The sequence below is a fragment of the Lepidochelys olivacea genome, assembly GCF_965140295.1.
Source record: "Lepidochelys olivacea isolate rLepOli2 genome assembly, chromosome: 1".
NCBI lineage: Eukaryota > Metazoa > Chordata > Testudines > Cheloniidae > Lepidochelys > Lepidochelys olivacea.
In genome coordinates this window covers 287,500,305-287,522,471 of record NC_140411.1, presented here as the reverse complement: position 1 = coordinate 287,522,471, position 22,167 = coordinate 287,500,305, and the positions used below count along the sequence as shown (strand labels likewise).

Below are 22,167 nucleotides of genomic sequence, written 5' to 3'. Positions count from 1 at the left end.
TATTCTGGACCAAGTTTTAAGCAATCAGTATCAGGTTAGGACAGGAATAACTCAATATCCTGTGGAGGAAAACAGCTGACATGAGAGTAGTTTCAGCTTTCCCTCTTTTAATCATGCTTTCTAATGTACTGCCAATTCACTCCTGTTCTGCTCTCGATAAGGCTGCACTGTACAGCTACGGGAACTGACTTTTCAAAATGCACAGCTTAGACAGTCTCCCATCTTTTCCTGCAGATTATTTCTACAATCAAATTGCATTTTATCATGCAAACCTCACTTGGAGATGAAATTTTAATAGTGTTCCAAAGATCTAATTGCTATTTATGCCTATATATGGTGTTTAGTATGGATGAAAGCTTGTTACAATATTCAGAGTTAAAACCAAGATCATAATTCTTTGCACTTATTTATTTGGTGGTGTTTCAAACTGCTGCATCAATGTTTATTAATTTATGGTTAATTTGCTTCAGACAATGAGATACTAAGTGCAAACAGTCAAGTGTATTATTAATTATTACTATTATTTTTATTGCAGTAGCATTCACCTGAAGATTAGAAGACCCACTGCATAAACACACAAAAGGACAGAGTCCTTGCTCCAAAGAGCTTACAAATCTAATTTGAAACAAGATGCAATGAATATAATAAAGAGGACGGTGAAGGTAGGGAAAGGGGAGGGAAGAGGAGGATAGGAATAAGATCATGCGGTCTATATAGATAAGCTATAATAAGCAAATAATTTTTTTAAATGGACAATATCTGGTTGCAAAAATATTTCTGCCCGCCCTCCTCCCTGCGGAAAATTTTAGCTGAAAATGGAAAATTTCAGTTTCATCTACATTTTTCATAGATTTTTTTGTGAAAAATCAAACCCCAAAAGCTTTTGATTAGGAAATGTCACTGTGGTGCCTCATAGGAATTGTAGTTCATGTGCTTCATGCCCCATCCTTTTCTGTGGGTTTGTCTCTCAAAGCAGACTACATCTCCCATGATGCACCGCCCACTCCTCTCTTGATGAGCACTATGGTGCATCATTGTAGTTCCTGGGTGCAGTGCATAAAGGGAGATGTAGTCCAGCAGAGGGAATGGAGGCCATAGGAGACAATGGGGCCCATGAACTGAGCCATGAACTACAACTTCCATGAGGCACCATAGCAGCATTGCTGAATTGAAATTTTACAGTTTTTGAGTATTGGCTTTTCAATGAAAAGTCCAAATTTTCCATGAAAAGCAGACACTTTTAATGAAAAATGTTATTTAAATGAAAACCCAATTTTCCATAGAAAACCAGTTTTCAACCTGCTCTAAAGTAAACAAATAAACGTTATAAGCTATCCAGACTTCTGTACAAAACAGCTGCTTTCTTGCAGGCATCCCAGCAGAAATGAGTCTTTATGTCAATTAAGTTACACCAGAGACAAATTTGGCTTCGAGTATTTAACATTAATGCCTTAGCTAAAGGACAACACCTTAAAGCACAATCTCTACTTTCAAACGGTACTAGGAATTTATAATTGGACATGCCCATATTGCTCAGCTGTAGAATCTATATCCTTCCAATCCAAGCTAAGAAATATAACCTCGTCATGCATTGATGTCCCTAAGAAGTTCAGCCAGATCCAGTACACTTGAAAAAAGCACTGTCAGAAGCATTGTCTATTTAATTGGGCAGCTGGTGCTATGCATACAGTATTAGTAAGAGAAAATTATATTTTATTGTTGCTTGAAGAATAATCAGTGTAATGAGTTCTTTCCTGGTAGGACTGCCATTAGGAAAAGACAGGAAGGAACATCTTGAAAAGAGGTGCTTACAACACCCTGTCAACCTTAAGATAATAAAAAAGCACATTCCTTCCGTGTTTATTTGACTTGGTCTTCATATCGTTAAACAACTGCAAGTGTCACATAGAGGATTTCTAAACACAGACAAATGAATTGTTAGTGCCCTTTGAACAAATTACTGAATAATAGCAGTTCCTGAAAAATATTGAGCCTTCAAACCCAGGCCATTGTTTAAAAAAGCTGCATCATCCATAGACAAGACTAGTCATCTCAGATTTGTAAAGGTATTGAGGCGTTACTCCATTCAGTATTGCAAGTTACTAAGACTGAACCGTCTAAGTCCCCTTTTCAAAAGTGACTTGGACACTTAGACTCCAAAGTCTCACTGAGGGACTGCACTTCTGGTTGGCCCCTGAGTAGGGAGCATGGGATAGGGTGAAGCTTTATTGTGCTCTGCCTGTCCCTGGCACTCTCTCTTAACTACTTGGTACAAATTTCTTTTCATGTTTCATGGATATCTTAGACTGGAATAATCACAACAAAGAGTGTTCACGTTACCTACTTTAGTAATAATACGATCAACATTAAGAAGCTTAAATAAATTATTAAATTACATGAAGGTACAGACTGGAGAGTCATTTGGGGGATAATTTCAAACCCAGCTTTTAGTTTTTTCACAGTATCTTTAAATCCTCTGTTTATCCAGCCACTGTTTCCTTCAGTTCTGTTCAGCAATATGTGTCCAGTGGGCCAAATTCTGCTCTCAGTTACCTGTGCAAATCATCTGAAGTCAATAGGGATGTATAGGTCTACAGTGAGAGGAGACTATGACAACATCATATGTTTATTAGCCCTTGTGTGAAGTATTGTAGCTCTGCTTCTGTTTTTTTCCCCCTACATCCCTAAGACTACATTGTTGTGTCCCACTGCCAAGTCCGGGGAGAGGAACATAGAGCCCAGGAAATGATCTGTTTGCTACAAATGCATTAGGGGTCTGTGGGGTCTTAGTGGATGTAGGAGATGCAGCCATCACACCCACAGATATCAGGGGAGCTATGGGAATAGAGAGCTCCAACCCTGTGGAGGTGCGGCCCCTCAGCCAATGCCAGACAGCACCATAATCTCCCATTGGCTGTGCAGCTCTCTCAGGAATTGTCATTGGCCAGACAGCATTCCTGTGAGGAAGTTCACTTAAGAATTTTTAAAGTTAATGACATTTTGGGGTGTGGTGATTATATACAAAACTTGCCCTTTTGATGGCTAGCCACATGTTTAGGGACCACTTTAAGTTGTTTCAGATTTTTTTCCTGTTTTGCCCCTGATGTCAAGTTGTGGTGTTATCCTGAGGGCTAATATAATAACATTAAAATGACCACTAATTAATTATTAATACTATTACTATTTATTAAGCCTCAACAATGTATTGCTTAAGACAAATAAAGACATTCCGTGTCCTGGGGAGAAAGTGTAACTAGATAATATTAACAAAACGTACAGCTTCTCAGAGATGATCCCAGTCAGTGTACTCTAACCACAGAGTGACGTTTAACGTTCACCTCTCTTTATTGCTCTTAGACATAGCATGGTCTAGTGGTAAAGCTCAGAACCCAGAGACCTAGGTTCTGTACCCAGCTCTGACAATGACTTCAGTGTCATCTTGGGGTAGTCACTTAATCACTTCATGTGATTCCCCAGATATAAAATGGAAATAATTACAAATTGGCTAAGGAGGTGGTGTTCAAGTTTGGCTCAGGTTCAAAGTCAAATCAGGGCTAGAGTTCAGCTTTGGCTTTGATGGCACCAAAAATCATACAAACTGTCCTTGTTGTATTTGGCCCCACATGGCAAAATTATGACAAATGAGCTACCATATCAGGATGGAATTTCATGAGATGAGCCACTCTCACAAGATTTTGACCCCATCACAACTAGAGTTGGGAAATAGGTTGTCACAGGGTGGGATTACTTTTTAAGGAAGGTGGGTTTGGCTTTATCTTTGATTAATTAACTGCCTTCCAAGTGATAGGTTTGATGTCGTTTATTGATACTTGCATAACCATTGCATCACAAAGGCACTGACAACAGGTACAAAATTCACTACAACTGGACAGGAGAGAAAGGAACCTTAGCCCAGATGTTTACAGATTAACTGAAAATATAAAGCTAAAAACCAAAACATTCTGAACTGCAAAGACAACCACAACAAATAACAGAATCTGCACATTTGCTGCCAATGCTACCCTGTATTGTGTTATCAAATGGAGAGATGGCCCTTTAAGGAATCTGGGCTTAGTACTACTTGTGACTAATTGCCACTAATTGCCTGTCAGGTGAAGGGACTGAGGTCAAGGATCAGGTGACAGTGTTCATGCCACTTGGTCCTTCGAAAAAAAGGCCAACAGGCAACATAAGTAGGAGAAGTCACCTATAGGGTGCAGAAAAACTCCTGCCGAGGACCCAGAGTGAGGGAAGGATCTGCATACGGTTGCTCCAGGTTATGCAGAAGACTGACTGGAGATGTGTGGGCAAAGACAGAAGCCCTATGAGGAAGAGATTTTAGGAGGGGCCAGGAAGCAGGAGCTGGCTAATCTGTTTTGATTTGTGATGGACTTTTTTGGTTTTGAAAAATAAACCCATCCCTGGAGGAAGGGACTGAAACTCTGCTGCTGTTGGGAGAGTTATTTGATTCGTAACTCAGTGAAGACTCGAAGAAGAGCTCTGTGTGGCTTGAAAGTGTGTCTCTCTCACCAACAGAAGTTGGTTCAATAAAAGATATTACCTCAACTGTGACAGTCTTTACCCCTATATTCACCCCTTTTACAGGACTATGATAAATTTTGAACAAAGTATGTCCTTGTGAGGTATCATTTGAAAACTCATAATTTGCTGATCGTTATTGTCCTGGTAAAATGTGTTGCATGTAAAGTGATAGGATTCCTCTGTATGGCATTGCTAGATATGTTCCAAGTCTGGGGGGAAGCAGCCACAAATAAGTTCCCCAGAAACAAAAGACTAACAAACGCCTCAGCCACGTGGCAGCAAAATCAAATGCACTATCACCTGGTTAAGTGGCCATTCTTTGACAGGAAAGAGGATGTGGGTGAAAACATACATCTTGACAAAGAAACAGTTGGGGGTTCTCATCTAAACAGACTTTCTGTCTCCTGAACCTCAGCTGGAGATTATTCTCAAAGAAGAGAAAGAGCTATAAAGAGGAGAAAGCAAAGGACCCAAAGTATCCTCCATTTCTCTCTACCCACAGCACCCACAACACCTGAAGAACAAAGGAAACAGCTTTGGCCTGGGGGAGGGATCTTGACTGAAAGGAATTCAGCCAGTAAGACTGCTGAAACATGTGGTGAGAGAGACCTTTGCTTTGAATTCACTTAGTTTGTTAAATTAGGTATTAATTGTGTTTTACTTTTATTTTCTTGTGACCAATTCTGACTTTTATGCATCATTATTTGAAGTCACTTAAAAATCTCTTTTGTAGTGAATAAATTTGTTTTATTGTTTTATCTGTGAGTTTGGATTGAAGTGTTTGGGAAACTCCATTTGGAATAACAGGATTTGTTCATATCATTTTCTTTTAATAAAATGACGGGCTTTAATGAGCTTGTAATTATTCAGGAGAGCGCTAGGTTGTACAAGACATACATTTCTGCGGGGGCAAGTCTGGGACTGGGAATTTGCTGGTGTTACTCTGCAGTGTAATTCATGAGTGGCTGGTTACAGTACTCATACAATATAATAGGGTTTAACTTACATGCTGGAGGCTGTGTGAGGAGATCAAGAGTGGTAACTCTTACAGCAAAGCAGTGTAAAAAGCACCTCAGGTTGGAGAACTGAGGGGACATGGCTGTTCAACAGTCAGATTGTACCCTGGGTAACATCAAACAACACAAGGTGAATGAGTGTGACAACAGTGTAATTATTTACCGTACTCTCGTGGTCTCTGCCACTTTACTAGCATCTATGATTGTTTATACACATTAAATACAATGACAGAATTAATTGTGATTTCAGTTAGACAGAGAAGCACACGGATTGGGTGCCTTAGGCTAGCATCTTGGCTGGCAGATACAACGTAATGTAAAATACTTTGTCTATATTGTCCAATACGTGTTTCTTGCAATAAAATGATCTAATTTGTAGACATTTCACATAGCAGTTTCTGTGGCACTTTGATTTTTTATTTTCTTTGCTTGCCTGCCATTTTGTGTTTGGCCACGAGGCCTGGCTCAGCCAGCAACTCTGCTTGCTGGGCTGGGCTCTTCCACTTTTACCAGGAGTTGTGGCCCATTCAGCCAAAGGTTGGGTCTAAGTGGGATGGAGAGAACAGGGAATTAACAGAAACTGAACTGGACACCACTGCAGGAGAAATGATGGACACCTCTGTTCTGTTGCAAGGCTATATCTGCCTTTCTACATGCATTAATGGCAGCATTCATAAGAATCTGGAAAATTCTTCCACAAGCCTGCAAAAATCTGACCCCATTAGTAAACAGTACAACAAAAAGCTATGTACCGGATGTGGAAGCCCCCTCAAACACAGATTCTTCCTCCTCCTGAACCTGCTCAGTTGCTGCTTCTGATTCTTGGGACCCAGTAAAGAGATCCTGACAGCATTTTAGGATTACCCTAATCCTACTCCTCAGTCTTGTGGCCTGCCCAGTTGATGAAGTTGTTTTCATTCTCTTTGTCCCTTACCACTCCACTTCAGGGAGGCTCTATGTTACCCAGTTTCATATCAGGATGCATGGAAAAGCAAGGTGGGTGGATTTGGTCCAATTTCTCAGAGAGTGACATTCTGCCTGGAGCTGGATTTACTGTTATTGCTTCGGGATTTGTTATACTAGACTTTATGATCTTTGCTTTCCAAGATATTGCTTGCTACTTCAAGTGATGTCTATTCTGAATAGGCACTTGGACACACATTTGGAGACAAAAAGTGCTCTGAATGACCAAGTTCAGCTGGTCCTCCATCTTCTCATCTTCCCAGATGGCCACCAGTGCCCACACAATCACCTCAGGCCAGCTGGCAGCACACCCATAGGAAGCCCAGCCTGAGACATGCTATCCATATAAGCAAGACAAACTTGAAGTCATTTCTGAAAAAAACGATTGCTGGATAGCATGCTGCTGCGCTCTATGGTGTGTGGATTTGTACAGATAAGTGGCTTTGTCAGCTTGACCCCCATGCAGTGCAGTGGTGTATACGTAAAGCTTATAGCACATCTAAATAGCGACCAGTACACTCTGTGGAATTGTAATGGGAACACTATAGGCATATTTGGAGCTGTTATGTCAGCGATCCCATTAGCACTGGTGCTGCACCAATGGAGAATGCATGGTGGAGGATCACACAGTGGTTAGCCTTACTGGAAGCAAGTCTTTTTCCAAATGAGCATCTGTGTCTCACCGAAATCACTTTCCCCTGTGGGTGTGATGGGTGTGCAGGCATGCTACTGGAACCAAACAGTGGTTAGAAAGCCAAATTTCTCTCCCGTTGACAAGGCTATAAATTACTCATAATTACCCATATCACTCATTCTGTCAGAAATCAGTGCATGATTCTAGGCCTCTAGAAAGGTTTTAGTCCTACCACTGATACTGCCCCTCAGTTTGTTATACTACTTATTACTTTTAAACAGGTCAGCTTGACAATTAATTGACAAACCACCAAAACTGTCTGCCAGATGGTGGCCAATGATTAATTTGTCTTAACTTCAGCCAAAAAGGAAGAAAATGTGATGGGTGGAGCAGTAAAGACAAGCACAATCAACATCCGACCAAATAGGTTTCCTGTCACCTTGGGAACTAAATTGATTGGCACTGCAGTTTCCTGTGTACAAGCTAAAACCAGTAGCAACTACAGTAACAAGAATAAACGCAAGATAAGAGATCTAGCAATACAGTAAAAGTATGTTAAAAATTCCTGGCTAAGAAAGTGTAAAAAGGAAAATACAAATTCTAGCACAGGCATTTGTGTCTTGCAGCTAGACTGAACACTTACTTCTCTTCTTTCAAGAGAATCTGAAGTTGCAATCAGTGAAACTGTACTGAATATTTGGTGGGCTAATTTGCCTGGATTGTCTGGTCCCAGAAACAAATGTCACCAGCTACAAAAATTTCCTACTTTGCAGGAAAGATGGAGGAAATCTGGGATAGTACCACCTGCCTAAGGAACACCAGAGTTAGGGAGGGGAAGTGAACCATCTATTCTAGCTGAGTTTGGACCAATCTGGCAAGAAGCATTCAAGACAAAGGGAGAAAGTCCATGAGGCACTCAGGTGTTGGATGTGGTCTAAAGACCTAGATGATGATAGGTAGATGTCATCGCAAACAATGGATCCACCCCTCATGGAATAGTCCATAGAATGCAGCCATCAGCCATCCATATAGATGAAGCCATCAGGGTTCTATAATAACTATTCTAAAAATCTATATAATTTAAATACTATGAAAAGGGGCAGGAGGATATAAATATCTAGACAAATAGATTACTCTTCCAAAACAAAAAAAAAAAATCCTTCCCCACTTCCATGAAATCTTTTGTTCTTCACTAAGGATTTCCTCCCAAGGAATTTCCAATCATCTAGATCTTCTCTCTTCCATTTCAGAATCTTATATAAAGAACTGACCTAAATCAACTATCCAACAGACCTTCCAGTTATTTACATCTCTCAATACTGTTTCAGATCACTTCAACCACAGTGAAAACACTCCACATATGCTGGATGCCTCTACTGAAATAATCAGCAGAGAAACAGTAAAAATTGACATTTAAATGGTCATCCTTAGGTTGGCATCTGAGTTGATGTCCCATTGAGATAAATGGGGCAGTTCAGACTCATTCAAATTCTTGTCCTTTCCATAAAGTCCAAGTAAACAGGCTTTGCAAAAGGGTTTGGAGTGGACAGAATTTTCTCTTCAGCCTGAGGCCAAAGGTTAGGGGATCCGCACAGCTCTTCCTTGGCCAGACTGAAGGCCCTGTACTCAGCTAGAGCACGATCCAAAGTCCCCTGAAAGTCATGGGAGTCTTTCCAATGGTCTTTAGATTATTATTCTTATTTTAATTCTTGCAATACTCCTGTGAGGTAGGTATGCCTACAGATAGGAACATGGAAATAGAGCGTTTATGTGGCTTGTCTAAGTCTATGCAGTGAATCAATAGCAGAGATGGGATTGGAAATCAGGATTTTCTGGCTCCCATCTCAAACTCAGTTTACTAGTCCTTGCTGCTTCTCTAATTTCTTTTGACAGGGCAAGGTGTCATTTCTATATCTCTTCAAACATGTTCTCCAGCTAATTCTTTTGGGTTGCCATATAGTTCTGCTTTTACATCGACATTTTCCTGGAAACAATCCCTGACAGTTAAATTAAGAATGCCAAAAGCATATTCATCTCAACACAATAGAGTAAATTTATCCTCCAAATCTATGCAAAGCAAGTATATTTTGGCCAGGAAATTCAAGGCCCCTTCCTGTAAATATATTAAGTTCTCATACATATGTCAGAAACTACAAACATTGGCATGTTTACAATATTCCAACTGCAAGGTACTACCCACAAAGTATTGCTTTACGTGATTACTCACAATAGAATATTTCATTTAATGGCAGAAAATCTCAGCAACATCTTTAGTCATAATGAGATTATGTAATAGAATAATTATATCTACAGCACCAACTAAGTTCTAATTCAAAAATCAGAACAGGACGAGAGAGAATTGCTGGATAACACTTCTTGTTTTATTAAACGGAGATTTTCTCAAATAGTGATACTTTCTTATTTGACTTTTATTATATTAATGTAGTAAACAAGAGCATCAATTTTTTTGCCCTCCCTTAAGTGTTTCTAACTACTGGGTCACAATAGTTATTAGTTAATATATAAGGTCAATTTGATATACAGTATCACTAATGTATTGTTTCCTTTGAAAGGAGATTGTTCCTCAAGTTCCAGAATACCTGCCAGGACTATATGTAAAACAAGCACCAGGTTGTACAACTAATGCTTATCTCCCACAAGATGGCTGCCAAGGGAGAGATAATGAATAAGGGTGGTCAGATACTGTAATTTCATTTTTGTACCTATGTAAAGTAACTGAAAAGGAGCAGATCTGTCAAAATTAACACAGGGATTGCCATAGCAGATCAGACGAGTGGTCCATCTAGTCCAGTAGCCTCTCTCTGACTGCAATAAGTACCAGATATTTCAGAGGGAAGGTGCAAAAAACCCCCCTGCAGTGGGCAGTTATGGAATAACTTGCCCCCCAGGGAAAATTTTTTACTAACCCCACCAGTTTATGCTCTAAATCACGAAGGCTGTAACACCTAGCCCTAATGGAGCTCCCCTGGGCTGGACACTCACCAGAGTGCTGTGTCTGGGACTCACACACTGGGCCCATAAGCATTTAGTCTGAGTAGGCTGCTGTCCTGTCTCTCCCCTTGGCCTCTCTGGCACATTTCCTATGCACAAGAACACTGTCTGTTACCTCTTCATAGAAATGGGGCCCTGTGGCCTGAGGTCCCTAGTACCAGTGCTGATCCTCCCAGACTTCCCAATGACTTAAGCACACCCTTTACCAGAGTCCCAATCTTGTGGGAACTCTAGGTTTACAGTTCTCTTTTCAGGGACACATATTAGTGAAGCAAATGGACACAGAGGCTGTATAGAGGTTTGTAAACTTAATCACTCTTTACTTTAGCTAGCACAAAAATATACAGATCTAGATAAAACAATAAAAAACACCTACGCCTAGTGCCTTGCCTCAGTTTCCTCACCATTCTTGAGCTTTCTTTGGGCTGATTGGAACTATAGTAAAAACAGAATTATCAGACACATAGATGAACATGATTTGCTGGGAAAGAGTCAGCACAGCTTTTGTAAAGGGAAATCATGCTTCACCAATCCACTAGAATTCTTTGAGGGGGGTCCACAAACTTGTGGGCAAGGGTGATCTAGTGGGTATAGTGTACTTGGACTTTCAGAAAGCCCTTGACAAGGTTCCTCACCAAAGGCTCTTAAGCAAAGTAAGTAGTCATGGGATAATAGGGAAGGTCCGCTCATGGATCAGTAACCGGTTAAAAGTCAGGGGAAAAAAGGGTAGGAATAAATTATCAGTTTTCACAATGGAGAGAGGTAAATAGTGGTGTCCCCCAGGGATCTGTACTGGGACCAGTGCTGTTCAACATATTCATAAAATTATCTCCAAAAAGGGATAAACAGTGATGTGGCAAAATTTGCAGACAATATAAAATTACTCAAGATAATTAAGTCCAAAAAAGACTGTAGAGAGTTACAAAGAGATCTCACACAACTTGGGTCACTGGACCAAAAAACAGCAGATGAAATTCAGTGTTGATAAATGCAAAGTAATGCACATGGGAAAACACAATCCCAACTATACATACAAAATGATGGAGTCTAAATTAGCTGTTACCATTGTAGTCTGGTAACAGCTAATTTAGACTCCTCATGGATAGTTCTCTGAAAACATGTACGCAGCGGCAGCAGCAGTAAAGAAAGCTAACAGAATGTTAGGAACCATTAGGAAAGGGATAGATAAAAAGACAGAAAATATCATAATGCCACTATGTGAATTCACGGTATGCCCATATCTTGAATACTGCATGCAGTGTTCTTCACCAAATCTCAAAAAAGATATTTTAGAATTGGAAAAAGTACAGAGAATGGCAACAAAAATTATTAGGGGTATGGAACAGCTTCCATATAAGGGGGGATTAGAAAGACTGGGACTGATCAGCTTGGAAAAGAGACGATGGGGGGAGGCAGGGGAGGGTGTGATATGATAGAGGTCTATAAAATCATAAATGCTATGGAGAAAGTGAATAAGGAACTGTTATTTACCTCTTCACATAATGCACAAACAAGTAGTCACCCAATGAAATTAATAGGCAGCAGGCTTAAAACAAACAAAAGGAAGCACATCTATACACCACTCACAGTCAATCTGTGGAATTCACTGCCAGGGATGTCATGAAGATGAAAACTATAAATGGGTTCAAAAAAAGAATTAGATAAGTTCATGGAGCTAGGTCCATCAATGGCTATTAGACAAGATGGTTAGGGATGCACCTCATGCTTTGCGAGTCACTGGCTGCCAGAAGCTGGGAGTGGACAAAAGGGGATGCCCTGTTCTGTTCATTCCCTCTGAAGCACCTGGCATTAACTGCTGTCAGAAGATAGGATAATGGGCTAGGTGGATCATTGGTATGACCCAGTATGGCTGGTCTAATAATAGATGGATAAAGGAGTAATTCCACTAGTAAATCATATGCATGATTTGCTGGTGTAGTAACTTATCTCCTTTGCTCCTTTTGTAATGGACACCCAGCACTTTTGTGTTTAACTTGTTAATAGCTCTAATAGGGTTTTCAGTGCTTTACTGAATGCACAAATGCATGCAAGTGCGGTGAAGTGTACACTGTGGAGCATCTGCTCATTTGCTGACTCCTGGGCAGAGCTGTACAAAGGAGGATCTCGCTGCAGCAATGGAAAGAGCCATTGTGCATGGTTCTGGAAAAACATCTAGTTTGTGACTAGGACGTGAAAAGAAGAAGTGTTTTACTAGTCAGACTACAATTTAAAATGCCAAATCACTATCCATCAGATTCTGATTTTGGTTACAGTGTGTAAATCAGATTAACTCTGGACCAGTGCAGATCAAAATTAGGCTTGACCCTTTCATTGGAAAAATATTGGTTTGCAGGCCAACTCATAAGAGTTTAAATAGAAAAATAAATGATCATGCAGCATGCAAGATGACAGAAGAGAAAGTGTAAGCCCCCAGGAACTATTGCAGTGCCTCACAGGAGACATTTATTGGAGAACATTAGTTCTCCTGCTTGTTGGGTCAGTAATGGGACCAGGCATGCTGCCAATATAATAGGCCTTTGTCACTTAGGGAAACAGGGGAATGCCAGCAAACATCAATTTTCAACAACCCTCTGCTGAATAATTTACAAGATTCCAGAAGGCCTTGAAGAAGGCCCTTCACCTTCCTTGCCAAGAATCACTAAATAACCAGAATGAAAAAAGGGATCAAGAAACATAGCTTAGACATAGCCAGTCTATCATCTCTATGTCATTCATGTATATCTTTAACCACCAGCTCTTCCATGGGGCAAACATTTACCATCTGCCAAATATGGAAAGACCTTTTTTTATTAATACTGGAGAAGAGAATTCACCTATTGAGTTACAGTGCCTGTTATGGTCATGATAGCATTGCCATGCTGCCTTTCCTCAAAACCAGAACAAACGTTGAAATGGAATGCTTTAGCTAACATTCTGCTGAATGAGTGTTTCCAGATCCACTTCAGTGAAACAGGGAGCTGCTTAAAGGGACACTTGAAAACCTTCAGCTAAAAGTGATCCAGGACAAGAACCCAAAGCCAGGCAACTGAAAGGGCTGCAGAAAGAAACGTGCCCATCTTTCCAACGGAACCAATCTTTTCATCCTACTCAGGAATGAAACCCAAGATACATTGCAATCTTTTCTCCCTCCTCTAGATGTCACTCTCCCATCATCCAACAACTTGACTGACACTGAGTGATCACTGTAGCACAAGACCTGTAGTTCAGATGTAAGTAACTCTTATATCACACAAGTTTTGATTTTTCTTTAAAGTGAGCTCTGTTACAAAGGATTCCTAATAAACAAACAATGGTAGTTTCAGGATATATAGTTGGTAATGAAGGCTGAGGTTTGATGTGATTTTGATAAATTCTGTTAGCAGGAAATAAAGCCTTATTCTCCCCCCCAAAAATTAAAGTCATGCAAGTATTTTGTCTCTCTTCCCTATTTTACCACTACTGCTACAGATGGACCGATGATTTGGGATCACAATGGTATCAGGAAGACAATCATGCTTCTTCTCAACTGCCTTAATCATGGTATTACAGTCCCAGAGTATGTGTGGCATATATTTTATTAGAGACATTAAATACCTCTGATAAATGCAAATGTTAGCTGCATAGCCTATTGGGAAAACTCTTTATTATATAAAATGGTAAGCAAGATTCTTGCTGGAGAAAGAGGCAGTAAAAAATATGCAAAGAATCTACTGAATTATCCATAAACAAAATATATTTTAAGAAGCTGGACAAACCACAGAATTGTTTCAGTGATACATCAATAGTGGTAACTGTGAACAGTGTTTGCTTCTGTATCAAACATCTCCATCCTTGTTAAAAGAGGAGAGCTTAGAGAGCAAAATCCTGACCTGGCACAGCTCTGTAGTGCAGCTGGGACACCCAGTTAGGGCTGGGTAGGAAAAGGTTTTCCCATCAAGTGAGAATTTTTGAGATTTCTAAAATTTTGCCTGTCCCAGATCTTGACAAAAAGTCAAGAAACCAAAAATCCAACCAACCAACCAAATAAAGAAATAAAAGGTTCCAATCAATGGAAACTTTTCAATTTCAGAATGTTTCATTTTGATTTCAGTTGGGTTTTTTTCCCCCCTTTTTGGTCTAAATTTACTAAAAGTTTGAAACGAAAAGTCACTTTGACTCAAAAAACTGCATCTTTCTAGTTTGAAAATGTCACAATGTCCCATGTTACCAATTTCAAAGCTTTGCTCCCCGCCTTCTGAGTTGGGAGATCTGCCAAAACCAACCCTGTTTCATGAGGTATTTTGGTTTTGATGAATTGGCATTTTTTTGGCAAAACACAATTTATCGACAAATTCCCCAGCAGCTTTATATAGAGTGGTACATCTGTGTGAGTGGGGAACCCTGCAGGCAGAAGTCATAGTGCTTCTCTGCGATTGCCCAGCCTCTATCCCCTCCTCAAGAGGTGGAGTCACAGATTCCCCCCTGGCTGCCAAATATGGCAGTGAGGTCACCCATTTGATGAGTGATGTCAAGGGAGAGGGGGCAGAACAAGCTTTCCTGGCTGGATGATGTTGGTTAGTTATACTGCAGTCATGACTAATGAACCCAGACAGAGATTAGGGCCCTCTCGTACACCATGAAGACAGTACCTGCCCTAGAGAGTGCACAAACTGGGATTTGAATAATACGCAGCCAGTGAATCAACAGTCAAAAAAGAGGGAGAACAAGGTAATGGCAGAGAGCAGTGCAAGGCCAAACTAAAGAAAACCAAGGCACTAGGCATACCCTACATGGTGCTTCCATGTTGCAACCCCCATGCCATGGCACTGCCCCCGTGCCATGGTCTATTTGGGGTAGAGAGGTTTCAGAGTCGATGGGGCGGTTCTCTGAGCTTTTGTTTTAGCCAGTTTGGAGACCCAAAGGCATTAGTTGCCCTCTGACTCCAGTGCCCACTAAGGCTTTGCAGGATGCAAAGAAAAGGTTGGAATTATGACCTGAGAGTATGTCTACACTGCAATCAAACACCCGCAGCTTCCCTGTGTCAGCTGACTCGGACTACGGATAGGGTTGCCAGGTGTCCAGTTTTTGACTTGAGCGCCTGGTCGAAAAGGGATTCTGGCAGTTCTGGTCAGCACTACGGACTGGCCATTAAAATTCCGGTTGGCAATGCAGCGAGGTTAAGGCAGGCTCCCTGCCTACCCTGGATCTGTGTGGCTCCCAAAAGCGCTGGCATTTCCCTCCAGCTCCTAGGCAGAAGTATGGCCATGGGGGGCTCTGCGTGCTGCCCCTCCCATTGGCCAGGAACCACAACTAATGGGAGCTGCAAGGGCAGTGCCTGTGGACAGGGGCAGTGCACAGAACTGCCTGGCTGTCCCTCTGCCTAGGAGCCAGAGAGAAATGCCAGCTGCTCCCGGGAGCCACTGGAGGTAAGTGCCGCCCGGTGCTTGCACCCTGAAACCCCTCCCATACTCCAACCCCATGCCCCAGCCCTAAGCCCCCTCCCACACCCAAACTCGCTCCCTGAGCCCGCATCCCCTCTCGCACTCTGAACTGCCCAGCCCAGAGCCCCCCTGCACCCTGAACCCCTCATTTCTGGCCCCACCCCAGAGCCCACACACCCAGCCAGAGCCCTCACTCCCTCCTGCACGCCAAACCCCTGCCTAGCCCAGTGAAAATGACCGAGGGAGAGAGGGTATTTCTGCAATCAGAAAGTTGGCAAACCTAGCTACGGGGCTGTTTAATTGGGATGTAGATGGTTTGGGCTTGGGCTTGACTCGGGCTCTGGAACCCTGTGATGGGGGAGGGTCATAGAGCCCAGGCTCCACCCCAATCTGAGCATCTACACCGTAATTAAACAGACTGCTAGTCCAAGCCTGAGTCACCAGACACAGGCCAGCTGCAGGTGTTCGATTTCAGAGTAGACATATCCTGAGGCAACTGAGGGTGGGATTTCTGTCTGGTGGGAAGTGTGATGGGGGAGGGATTAAACAGTTCATGTGACTGATGATCAAATGATGCATGACAGGGTGCAAGGGAAAAGAAGTGTTGCTGCTTTGGTCGATTATTACTTCGTGTTCTCCAACGTTCCTGTGTTTTAACATGTACGTCAAAGGCACTCACTGTATTGCATGGGCACCTTTTAGTGCTTCTCTGAAGGAGGAGGTGCACATCAAACTATGCTTCGAGATCTTAAAATGAGACAGTAAATATGGAGCGTGCCTGGGCATAATCCTACCTTTCTTGAAGGCCCACAGGTTTCATTTTGAAAGGCGATGGACTGGCAGAGAGTGGAGGTTTGATCTCAGGAACACATTGGCCTTGAGGGTCCACTATGACATTAACAGCTTTAGGAGCCTGTTCAGGTTGGACCATTCTGTTTGCTGTCTTGCACTCAGACCGAGTTGTCTGCAGGGGAATGGGTGAAAGGTGGATCTCCTGTTTTTTCTCCTTATCTTGTCGCAGTGAGAACTGAATTTTTTCCTTTAATCTGTACAGGACCTATAAAACAGAAAGGAAAGAGTATCAAATTTTATCCCAGCTACTGTGTAAACAAAGTCAAGGAAGAATTAAAAATGCCTTGGATTGATCTATATAGTATCAATGATTTCTAGAAGGATTCCACAACTCATTGGCTGAAGTGTTTCCAACAAAAAGGGTAAATATTTCTATTATATAAATCATGACTGGCACACAGGTAGGAGGTTTTAAAAGTTCTCATTGCTAACTAATAATTATTTTTAATACAGTTACTTCAGTTGTATTATTAAAGAGATAAATAAAACGTAATGGGAGATAGTTGTCACAAAACCATTGTATAGAAAGAAATACTGGTAAACAAAGTAATTATAGAAAAGTTTCACAAAATATTAACACCAAAAATACAATAGTGCAACATATCATCTGATGCTTATGATACATCCAGACTCATCTCTCTCTAACTAATGTCCTAACTTTGTTTTAGAGTCTCAAAATACTTGTTGTTAACTCATTGCACAAAGAGCTGTTACCAGAATAAAATAATTTTACAAGGTCACCTTTGCAACACTGTTGTGCTATTATTTCAGCACTTCAGGTTTATAATACTTCAAAAAAATCACTCCAGGATTCATTTTGACTCTAAATGTTTCAAAAATATCACGTTTTTGTTTGTTTCCTTGGGGAAGGTAGACAGTAGATTTCTTATAGATTGAGACATTTTTAAAATCTTCTCTACCAAGAAATACACAATAAATTAAATCCTTAATAAAACCCAACAGATGCACAATAGGTTCAACTGATTGTGGACTGGTGCCATTTCAAAATTTAAAACTTGTGTTTTTACAATAGCCAAAACATTAACATCTAAAAACTCCATCTAACCTGGATTCCACTATCCACTCATTGCCCGCTAAACTTGGGTATCAGCTATCTGTAGTAACTACTTTTCATAATGTCATCAATTCTGGATTCAGCTCTGCTGAACCTCAGTGGAGTTCCATGTCAAAGATACACTGGCTTGGCAGTGACTGTGAAACTAACATGGGCCCCATTTTTGCCATTGCAAAGGACTCCGACACTATGTCTCTTTAGCAGCTATGGAGTTAATGCTTTTGGAAGAAGAAACAAGCTCTTCTGAGCTGTGCTTGTGTCACTTTAGATGATCCCTTCTAGCGTTTAAAAAAAAAATCTATGAAACTTACAATGAGGGAAGCACTATCATGTCTCTGTAACAACTAGGGCTATCAAGTGATTAAAAAAAATTAATTGCGATTAATCGTGCTGTTATACAATAGAATACCATTTATTTAAATATTTTTGGATGTTTTCTACATTTTCAAATATATTGATTTCAATTACAACATAGAATACAAAGTGTACAGTGCTCACTTTATATTTTTGATTACAAATATTTGCACTGTAAAAAAACCAAATAGTATTTTTCAATTCACCTCATACAAGTACTCTAGTGCAATCTCTTTATCATGAAAGTTGAACATACAGATGTAGAATTATGTACAAAAAACTGCATTCAAAAACAAAACAATGCAAAACTTTAGAACCTTCAAGTCCACTCAGTCCTATTTCTTGTTCAGCCAGTTGCTCAGACAAACAAGTTTGTTAAGATCTGCAGAAGATAATGCTGCCCGCTTCTTGTTTACAATGTCCCCTGAAAGTGAGAACAGGCGTTCACATGGCACTGTTGTAGCGGGCGTCGCAAGATATTTACATGCCAGATGCGCTAAAGAATCATATGTCCCATGCTTCAACCACCATTCCAGAGGACATGCGTCCATGCTGATGGCGTGTTCTGCTCAATAATCCAAAGCAGTGCTGACTGACGCATGTTCATTTTCATCATCTGAGTCAGATGCCACCACCAGACGGTTGATTTTCCTTTTCGGTGGTTTGGGTTCTGTAGTTTCCACATCGGAGTGTTGCTCTTTTCAGACTTCTGAAAGCATGCTCCACACCTCGTCCCTCTCAGAGTTTGGAAGGCACTTCAGAGTCTCAAACTTTGGGTTGAGTGCTGTAGCTACCTTTAGAAATCTCACATTTGTACCTTTTTTTGCATTTTGTCAAATCTGCAGTGAATGTGTTCTTAAAATGAACAACATGTGCTGGATCATGATCCAAGACTGCTATAACATGAAATATATGGCAGAATGCAGGTAAAACAGAGGTGGAGACACACAATTCTCCCCCAAGGAGTCACAAATTTAATTAACACTATTTTTTTTTTAACAAGCATCATCAGCATGGAAGCATGTCCTCTGGAATGGTGGCCGAAGCATGAAGGGGCATTCAAATGTTTAGCATATCTGGCACATAAATACCTTGCAATGCCAGCTACAAAAGTGCCATGCGAACCCCTGTTCTCACTTTCTGGTGACATTGTAAGTAAGACGTGGACAGCATTATCTCCCGTAAATGTAAACAACCTTGTTTGTCTTAGCGATTGGCTGAACAAGAAGTAGGACTGAGTGGACTTGTAGGTTCTAAAATTTTGCATTGTTTTGTTCTTAAATGCAGTTATGTAACCATAAAAAAATCTACATTTGTAAGTTGCAATTTTACAATAAAGAGATTGCACTACAGTACTTGTATGAGATGAATTGAAATACTATTTTTTGTTTATCATTTTTCAGTGTAAATATTTGTAATAAAAATATAAAGTGAGCACTGTACACTTTGTATTCTGTGTTGTAATTGAAATCAATATATTTTAAAATGTAGAAAAACATCTAAAATATTTAATACAATTCTATGGTTGAACAGTGCGATTAAAACTGCGATTAATTGAGATTAATTTTTTTAGTTAATCGCGTGCGTTAACTGCGATTAATCGACAGTCCTAGTAACAACCATACTATATTTCTTTTCCAGACGCTATAAATAATTTAAAGCGAGTCCCACTATCAGAAGACAAAATAAGTATATTTTTGCACTCTCCAACTCAGTGTGTTTTTTTTCATTCTCCCAGACCTTAGGAGATCCCTCTGTCCTGCAGAGTCTACAGGGGATTCCACAAGCTCCTGAGTAATCAAGGAACATAATGTATTGCTTCTACTTCCCTTTGCCACAAATCCAGGAACCTTTATGGTGCTTCCACTCAGTGAGGCTCCATGAGTGCTCTCACTCAAGCCCCTGTGTCAGGGTCTGTCACTGCCTAGCCCAATATGTGTGACTGGATATATCTTATACATCCATTTTCATGGCAATATTCAAAGATTAATACTTCAGTGTGAGCTTGGAATTGTCCCATTTATGAGGTAATTCACCCATTAGGCAGGCCTCAGTAACATATGTAAACACTATATTCATTGAATTGAGTTAGGGAATAAATCACATCGGTAAAGTGAGCAAGATTTGGTCCTCCTCACTTTGGAGGAAAATAGCCCTAATTATATTACTGTAAGCAGTGTCAGGATGAGCTCCACCCTGACATCTGGTGGTGAGGTGTGGCAAGTTGTGGAAAAGAACTTCAGGGGCCGATCTCATTTGCATAGGCACACCCACCACGCCTAGAATGAGACCATAGCTGCCCAAATGGTCACTTTGGCTGCTGTGGGATCCCCAGTGTCTCTGTTATTGGGGCAGGAAGAATAAATTGTTATTACCCTGATTATGGGAACTGTGCTTGGAACTGTACGTGGCCTTTTGTTATGATGGAGGGATTCACCATCATCTAAGTAGCACTCGCTAGGCAAGGGTCATGGGTTCCAAAACTGTGTGAATGGAGAGAGGCTGGGGACAAGTATTAATACTTGGTGGCATGGGCCCCTTGGTGAGGGCCTTACATGCTAATTGCACTTCCTCCTCTCTCCACTGTGGAATATCAGAGCTAATTTTGATTTCATTAGAAGTCTAGTTATAGGCTGCTGAGCTCACTTTGGGCTGACAGTGCACCAGCACTGGGGCTCCCCTATTATAAGCTGAATTCACCTAAGCGCTGAAATCACTGAGTGTTGTGTTAAGTAGTGGGGGAGCCTGAAGATATATTGTGGAGCAGTTTGCGGGACGGCTGGCGAAGCAGTTCGACACGGAGCAGTGTGTGGATGGCAGGAGTTGCTTGTGGGCCGTGGAGCTGAGCGAAGGAGTTCGTGGGGGCGGCTGGCGGAGCGGAGCGGAGCGCAGCTGAGCGAAGGAGTTCGTGGGGCGGCTGGCGGAGCGGAGCGCAGCTGAGCGAAGGAGTTCGTGGGGCGGCTGGTGGAGCGGAGTGCAGCTGCGCGAAGGAGTTTTGTGGGGCGGCTGGCGGAGCGGAGCGGAGCGCCGCTATGGAGCTATGGGGCGGTCAGCTTCAGATCACGTAAGGTGCCTCTTACCCCTGTCCCATTTCCACCCAGGTTGGGAGGTAAAGCTCCGCCGATAAACTTTCGAACTCTGGGGCTGCCCTGACCAGGGACAGAGACTTTTGGGGCATTGGACTTTTGGGGTTGCTGGACTCAAGAACCAAAGGGAAAAGGGCATGCCCCAATTTGCCTGGGGTGGGGTTGTTTTTGCTCATGGGTTGTGTTATGAATCCGGTTGGTGGTGTTTCCCCAACATAATGCCACATTGTTTCTCTCTGTTATTAAAAGACTTTTGCTACACTCAGACTATGTGCTTGCGAGAGGGGAAGTATTGCCTCTTGGAGGCGCCCAGCGGGGGTGGTATATATTTGTCCTAGGTCACTGGGTGGGGGCTCGAGCCGGTTTGCATTGTGTTATTGGAATGGAACCCCTAGATATTGAACCCGGCCCTTGTTGCTGCCAACTCTGACGGGCAGAAGGGTTACATTACAAAACTCAACAGGTATACTGGATAAATAAATACAGGTGTTTGAGATATTCTAACCACTTTCCTCCTACAAATCATTTTGGGCTTCTATGCTTTCAGATAACTCCTAGATAATTGATTATGGGAATATCACTCGGCCACTCATGGCACAACATTTTAAATCACCTATTTACATTGCTTTCTTTCAATGTGATGTCTCATTTGGAGGCACAGTCAGTTAGGTCTTTGGGGTCCATCTAGACTAGCATAATTTCCTACCTCTCTCCAATACTCTGCTATTTGAGCATAGAAAAAACCCAACCCAGTAAATTTAGATCCCACCGATAACAGGCTGTGAAATGAGTTAAGGAACCATGTTTGGTCTTCATTTAGACATGGTTTCAGGTAACACAGTTTGCCCAAACAGTGTGGATGGGGGAAAAAATCATATCAAAGACATGGTTAAAAAGGCATTCTGGGTTTTGAAAAATGGTTTTAAAAACAGTTTGGCTCTAACTATGCAAATAACCAATTTAGTTACAACCATGTTTAAAGAAAGCTTAGACTCAGTTCAAGGCTGAGCATAGACAAGGTCTTCATGGCATAAGGTGTCTAACCCAGTTATAGCACACAAGAGCTAAGGAAAGGCAGTTCTCTACAGCCACCTCGGTACACTAGGATAAACAGTACACACTAGCACAGAGATACAGGATGACTAAAAAAATATGAAGAAAAATCCCTAATCTTTAAAGAGCTGCCTTCTAGGACACAGTGGGACATCTTTAA

General features: G+C 41.4%; 1 protein-coding gene across 5 annotated transcripts in view; it reads right to left on the bottom strand.

Annotated features, from left to right (window-relative positions):
- PTPRR (protein tyrosine phosphatase receptor type R) overlaps positions 1-22,167 on the bottom strand; it is a 201,012-nt gene that overhangs the window by 59,610 nt on the left and 119,235 nt on the right. For all 5 annotated transcript variants that reach the window (XM_084637636.1, XM_084637640.1, XM_084637639.1 and 2 more), the window contains one exon: positions 16,382-16,644. In XM_084637636.1, coding sequence (XP_084493762.1) covers positions 16,382-16,644 — 263 coding nt within the window. The remainder of the gene's footprint in view (positions 1-16,381; positions 16,645-22,167) is intronic.